At 41.4% G+C, this 7,257-nt stretch overlaps 1 protein-coding gene across 1 annotated transcript in view; it reads right to left on the bottom strand.

Moving 5' to 3' along the window:
- The window catches only part of LOC106758260, a 19,301-nt gene extending 15,030 nt beyond the window's left edge, over positions 1-4,271 (bottom strand). The window contains exons 1-4 of the mRNA XM_022780131.1: positions 2,929-4,271; positions 2,013-2,867; positions 1,809-1,859; positions 1,442-1,679 (exon numbers count right to left, since the gene is read on the bottom strand). Coding sequence (XP_022635852.1) covers positions 1,442-1,679; positions 1,809-1,859; positions 2,013-2,867; positions 2,929-4,257 — 2,473 coding nt within the window. The 5' untranslated portion in view covers positions 4,258-4,271. The remainder of the gene's footprint in view (positions 1-1,441; positions 1,680-1,808; positions 1,860-2,012; positions 2,868-2,928) is intronic.
- Positions 4,272-7,257: the final 2,986 nt, after the last annotated feature.

Genomic DNA, 7,257 nt, shown 5'->3' with positions numbered 1-7,257 from the left:
GTGCCTGAATGATAGGGGTGGTGGTCAAAGCTTCCTTCAGGCAATCAAACGCCTGCTTGCATTTGTTATAAAAAACAAAGTCAATATCCTTCTGTAGCAGTCTGGACAAGGGAAGCGCTTTCTTGCTGAAATCTTTGATGAAGCGCCTGTAGAAACCTGCATGTCCAAGAAAAGATCGCACCTCTCGCACGCAAGAGGGGTAAGGCAACTATGAAATCACATATATCTTAGCAGGGTCTACCTCAATTCCCTTTTCAAAAATGATATGCCCTAGAACCAAACCTTGTTCAACCATGAAGTGACATTTCTCAAAATTGAGAACAAGGTTTGTTTCTATGCATCTTTTCAAAACTTTTTCCAGACTATCTAAACATGCATCAAAAGAGGATCCATAAACAGTAAAGTCATCCATAAACACCTCTATGCAACTCTCAATAAAGTCGCTGAAAATGCTAAGTGTGACACCCGGGCATTGACGAGGCCGGGGAGTGATCGCCGATGCAAGAGGCATGGTGCATGGGGCACAGACAAGGAGCGGCTCCTGGCAGGCTTTGAGTGGAAGGGGCACATGGACGAATTGAACATACACCGGAATGAGAGGGATCTGGAGACTGTATAGGTATGAGACTATACAGTTGAAGGATAGCTTAAAGGAATTGATTTGGCTACCCATATCACCAAAATGCATTTACTTTTCGGTAGCCTAACTCATAAGAACTTCATGGTTAAGCGTGCTTAGCCTAGAGTAATTATGGGATGGGTGACCTTCCGGGAAGTTTTCCTGGAAAGTGTGCGAGTGAGGACAAAGCACACTGGAAAGTCTCGTGGTGATGTGTGGGGGCAGTCAGCAGTCCCTGTAAGTTGTCGGGGCGTTACATAAATGGTATCAGAGTCTAGCCTCTCCCAGTACGGTGTGGTTCGAGGACGAACCAGACGGAAGCTATACACCGGACTGAGAGGGATCTGGAGACTGTATAGGTATGGGACTATACAGTTGAAGGATAGCTTAAAGGAATTGATTTGGCTACCCATATCACCAAAATGCATTTACTTTTCGGTAGCCTAACTCATAAGAACTCCATGGTTAAGCGTGCTTAGCCTAGAGTAATTATGGGATGGGTGACCTTCCGGGAAGTTTTCCCGGAAAGTGTGCGAGTGAGCACAAAGCACACTGGAAAAAGCAGTAGTGAGATTTACCTGTCAGGCACTTCAGCATCTGATCAATGAATGACAGGGGGAAATGATCTTTCCTGGTCGCTTGATTCAGCCTCCTATAATCAATGTAGACTCTTCAGCGGTTCTGCACTCTAGTGGGGATAAGCTCATCCCTCTCATTCTTAACAACAGTGAGGCCAGTCTTCTTGGGCACAACATGTATGGGGCTCACCCACTGACTATCTGATATGGGGTAGATGATCCCAGCTTGCAAAAGCTTCGTCACCTCTTGGCTTTGCTCCATCCTCCAACAGAATCCTATGCATGCATGTGGATGGGCTAATACCAGGGATGTCCGCCAAACTCAAACCTATGGCTTTCTTATGCGCCCTCAACACTCCAAGCAACCTCTCCTCTTGAACAGAATCAAGGGAGGTTGAAATGATCACCGATTTCCTCTCATCATCCTCCAAGTACACATACTTGAGGTTTTTTGGAAGTTGTTTCAGCTCAAGAGTGGGTTCCTGTAAGTCAGATTCAAGTGTAGTTCCTGCAACGTGGTTAATGCATTCTGACTCTAAAGAATGAACAGGTAAAGGCAGAAAACCCATCTCATCACAGTCCAGATCAATATCCATCACAGGTATATCAACAACATCATCAATATCATCTGAATCATCATAAACATGCATATCATCAATAACCTGGTCATCACAGTTTGCATCTATATCATCATCAAATACAACAACATTTCCAATTCCTGATTCAATCCCAGATGCTATGCATGAATGTACAGAAGATGGAAAAGAATGTTTCTTCTCATGCATAGAACGAAAATCATCAACAATGAACTCATCCACAATGTCATCCAATGTATAAACTCTAAACACAGAATGGTCCTCAGCTGGATATTTCATGGCATCAAGGATATTAAAATGCACAACAATGTCAGCAATTTCCATAGACAATGTCCCAGCATACACATCAATCTTGGTACGAGCAGTTTTCAAAAATGGCCTGCCTAAGATAATGGGGGCGGATCCATGAGAGAAACCATCCTCCATCTCCAAAACATAGAAATCAACAGGAAATATCAATTCACCTACCCTAACCAAGACATCCTCAATGTAACCTGTCGGGTGGGTAACACTCCGATTGGCCAACTGAATGACCACACCCGTAGGCTGTAATGGACCAAGAGACAGAGATTTATAGATCGACAAAGGCATGACATTTATGGATGCACCCAGATCAAGCATAGCATTTTCAAATTTATTGTTCCCAATCACACAAGGAATGCAAAACATACCTGGGTCCTTGCACTTTTCAGGAATATGCGGGACTGACTTACCAATAAGAGCTGATACATTCCTTTCCATGCTAATCCGTTCATTGCCCTTCATCTTACTTTTGTGTGTGCACAACTCCTTCAGAAATTTGGCATACTTGGGTATCTGCTTGATGGCATCGAGTAGAGGTATGTTCACCTCTACTTTCCTGAAGGTCTCTAGAATTTCCCTATCCACCTCTTCCACCTTTTTGCTAGGAAGTTCCCGTGAAGGGAATGGAAGAGGGATAGGTCGGTCAATCAAAGGATAAGGTGCGGCAGCGGTGGTGGTGGAAGAAGAAGGTCCACCTGGAGGAGAAGAAGAACCACCGGGAGAGGAAGAAGGTCCACCAACCTCAAATGTCCTGCTCGGACCAGTCTGGTCCTCTTTTCTGTGACAAGTAGCAGGTGAGGGTGTAGGTGGAAGTGGGCTCTATGGGCACAACAATCTGCTTCCCAGATCTGAGGGTGATGGCACTCACATTCCTCGGATTTTGCACAGTTTGCGATGGTAACTTGTCAGAATTTTGTGACTGTGCCTGGTTAAATTGTGTTGCCATCTGACCCATCTGAGTAGTAAGATTCTGAATAGAAGCTCTAGATTCATGCTGGAACTGCATATTCTGAGCGTTCATCTGTTGAATCTGCTTAAACAAGTCCTCTAATGTAAGCTCAGAAGAAGGTGGAGGAGTTGGCTGGGCAGGAATCTCTTGCTGCTGTTGCCTCTGATATCTCTGGACATGCAGAGGCACATATGGTTTGTTATGACCTGCAACATTCTGGAAATGTGGTGGTTGCTGTTGCTGCTGTGCATTATTATTCCATCTAAGATTTTGGTGATTCCTCCACCCTATGTTATACCTGTTGCTGGACAAGTCATAATTTGGTTGTTGTGGCTGCCTGTTGATTTGTATATTTGCAGCATAAGCTGGAGATGCATCATGGCTAGTAGGTTGCTGCAAAGTAGGGCAGTCATCTGTATAGTGCTCACTGGAGAGACACAAACCACAATGTCGTGCAACAGATGTAGAGGGAGATGCTGGTCTCTGATTTGAAGCCATCTGCGACACCAAACTCATAAGGGAGTCAATCTTGGTTTCTAATTTCCTATCATCAGATGATGAAGACTGGGTAACAATATCATGCACTCCCTTCACCACAATAGTATCACTCCTGGTGCCAAACTGCTGGGAGTTAGAAGCCATCTTCTCAATCAATTGCCTGGCTTCAGTAGGAGTCGTAGCTCCTAATGCTCCACCACTGGCAGCATCAATCATACTCCTATCCAAGCTATTGAGACCTTCATAGAAATATTGGAGAAGGAGTTGCTCTGGTATCTGATGGTGAGGACAGCTGTCACAAAGCTTCTTGAATCTCTCCCAATACTCATATAAGCTCTCTCCACCAAGCTGCCTAATCCCAGTGATGTCTTTTCTAATAGCTGTGGTTCGGGATGCTGGGAAAAACTTTGCCAAGAACAACCTCTTCATATCATCCCAACTGGTGATGGCTCTAGGCGTTAAGCAGTACATCCACTCCCTTGCTGCATCCTCTAATGAATAAGGAAATGTCCTTAGGAAAACTTGATCTTCTAGAACATTTTGAGGCCTCATGGATACATAGTGGAAATCTTTCAGATGCTTATGCGGACACTCACCTGCAAGGCCATGAAACTTGGGCAACAAATGGATCAGTCCAGTCTTGAGAACAAATGGTACGTCCTCATCAGGATATTGGATACACAAGCTTTCATAACTGAAATCAGGTGCAGCCATCTCCCAAAAAGTCCTCTCGCGAGGTGGAGGTTGTGCCATATTTTTCTCAGTGCGAAAAACAACAGAATCAGAATGAGAATCAGATGTAGATGTAACAGATGCAGTATGCACAATGTCTAATGGAACTGACTCAAAATCAGACTCTAAAGATAAATTCCTAAAATGCCTAGCTAACCTATGAAAAGTCCTATCAATCTTAGGATCAAAGGATGGTATGAGTCCAGGATTTCCTCTAGTCATGCATCAAGTCACAACACCCTATAACCATGAAACGATAGCACAAAAATTCAAAATACAGAAAACAACATAAACGACACTATCACAAACACAACACAAGACACAGACACAAGACTCAAAACTGAACCGTTGGTCCCCGGCAACGACGCCAAAATTTGATGGGTGTCGTCGCCCAATCAAATTTGATGTGCATTTAAAGTGCAGTATAAACTAGGGAATGACCCCTAGGTCGTCTCCCAAAGACCAATTTTGCGGTTCAAGAATCGAGTCTAACACGAAAGGGGGGGTTTTTTGAAAATGTTTTGCAAAAAAAAAATAAATAAATTAAAGAAGTCAATAAAGACACAGATGCAAACAAACTAATTTAAGCTAGCATGATAATTAAACTAACACTATTAAAAACCTTAGACATCATTCAAACAAAATAAAATAAAATATTAGACCCCAACAAGACAACAAACAACTACCCAACACAGTTAAATTAAATTAAATGCATAATTAAATTAGAGAAATAAAAAACAACTAATCCTAATATGCAAACTAATTTAAAAGCTAAAGAAATAAACATGTATTTTTTTTTTTTACTCACGTGCCCTAGTACTTTCACCTAATGAAATTAAAATTGAAATGGCCCAGAGAATAAACCTTTGCCGTGAGATTGCTGCAGCCAATTCAAAGCTTCAAAATGAAAGTTATCTATCCTCTCCCAAAACGTGGCAGAAACGTATGCAACCACTACTCCATGTGCTCTCCAAAAAAAAAATGTCAAATGGCCATGTGCTTCCAACTCAGTGGGACCCTTTCCTATTTTCAACTGCACCCAACATCCCATCAAGCTGCCACCGTGGTTGCCTTTTGCTTCAGCTGTAACATCACTTAATCAAGCAATTAATGACATTCATTCTCTCCATACCACCACTAAACAAGCATCACCGTCCCAACATCACTCAACAACATCAACTTCTACCTAATATACTTTTGATTTCACAAAATAAAAAAAAAGAAAAGATGGCTAAACTTTACTTGGGCAGCAATGTAGTACCCATAGGATGTGACCGAGAATCAAGAGAAGCAAATGTAATCAGCATTATTTCTAATTTAAAGCCAACAATACTAATTCTGGGACGTGACACATGCCAAGGAAATACTATCCTTTGACCGAGAGACTCATCATCAATTCAAGCTATGATAAAATTTGTGGATGTAAAGTGATTGTTGAGCAACCACTCCAAGGAAACCATCACGTGATAGCAATCTAATGTAGTCAGCATATCTCAAGCAAGAAAATGATGCTATCTTCCTTCCAGAATCAAGTATTCCTCTCCAAATTAATAAACATTCCAGTCCCCAAAATGAAAAGTGTCGAGTGTGTGTTAGCAAAAGTAAACCATCACCTCATGCTTCCTTTCTTAAAGAAACATCACCGTGACCTTCGTTCCAGCATGGATAAATATCCGCTTTCCTCTTAATTCACCGTTACCTTCTTTGCTAAATTAAATGAGCTTTTCCAAAAGAAAATAAATAAAATGCCTCTTCAAAATACCACCAAATGTAACCAGCTTAGAAGCATTCAACAGCAAGGCAAAATGTTCGAACAAAACTAGAAATAAGGGATGGTTGTTGCCTTTTTCACACAGCAGCTTAGACAAAAATAGAATGGCAAGAAAATTGCTTCATTCATTCATCAAATGTAACAACACTTGCAAGAAAAAGAAAAGAAAAATGTGCTCTTCATTCTCCTTGAAACCCAAAAAAAAAAAAATGAACACCATCCTCCATGCTGCTAAAACACGTTCTAGCCAAAGAGAGTTTTTCAGCCAAACCCTGAAAATTCCCAAGCAAAAAGTTGCGGCACCCATCCCTAGGTCCGAGGATGTCTCTAAAAACTAGGATGGGGTCCACCCAAAACCCTAGGGACATTTCACTTTTTCTATTGGGCTTTTGTCTACTCTACAAAATTGGCCCAATTATTACAAAACTTAGTTTAAAAAAGCCTAATATACTAAATTAAAATTTGACTAATCCTAAAGTGTCTTTGTGGAGAGTCTTCACTTAATTGGTGCCCTTCCAACAGTCTCACAGTGTGATTCCAAAATTTCCCTGAAAAATAAAAATAGGAATAATTAAGCTCAATTAATTCAAATTAATTAAAATCANAATTATTGGTCTAATTAAGCCCAAATGGTGAAAATGACACAATAACTAAGAATTAAGCGCAAATCATCAAGACAATTCGGCGCGAAAAACTAAGTTAATGGTATAAAATATCGACTCATCAGGCATCTATCATCATTTTGGTCTGAGCGCGCAAACCTCCAAAGAATGCAAGCAAGTATGAAGCTTTATCAAACCCATGAACTGGGGTCGCTCTCAATAATCCTTTGAATTTATCCCATGCTTGCCCAAGTGATTCCTCCATCCCTTGTTTGAATGAAGAGATGTCCAACTTCCCTTATTGGACCACCGCTTCCCACGTCCTGAATGTTCCCTCTGGGAAAGAATTCAACCAGTCTTTTGCGTCTCCTCCAAGTGAGAAAGGAAACAAGCTAAGTTTGACTCTATCGTCCGTCACTCCAGTTATCTTCACTGTGTTGCAAATTTCACCAAAGACTGTCAAATGTTTGTAAGGATTTTCATTTGACAACCCATGGAATTGGCAAGTGTACCAAATCGTAAAAGTAATATAAATGGTAAGACCAAGTATCGTTTTCCCAAGAGACTCGTGTGGCTTTCTCGTTCGCGTGAATTAAAATAATAAGACTT

The sequence above is a fragment of the Vigna radiata genome, chromosome 4, assembly GCF_000741045.1.
Source record: "Vigna radiata var. radiata cultivar VC1973A chromosome 4, Vradiata_ver6, whole genome shotgun sequence".
Lineage (NCBI taxonomy): Eukaryota > Viridiplantae > Streptophyta > Magnoliopsida > Fabales > Fabaceae > Vigna > Vigna radiata.
This window is presented reverse-complemented; position numbering and strand designations above follow the sequence as displayed.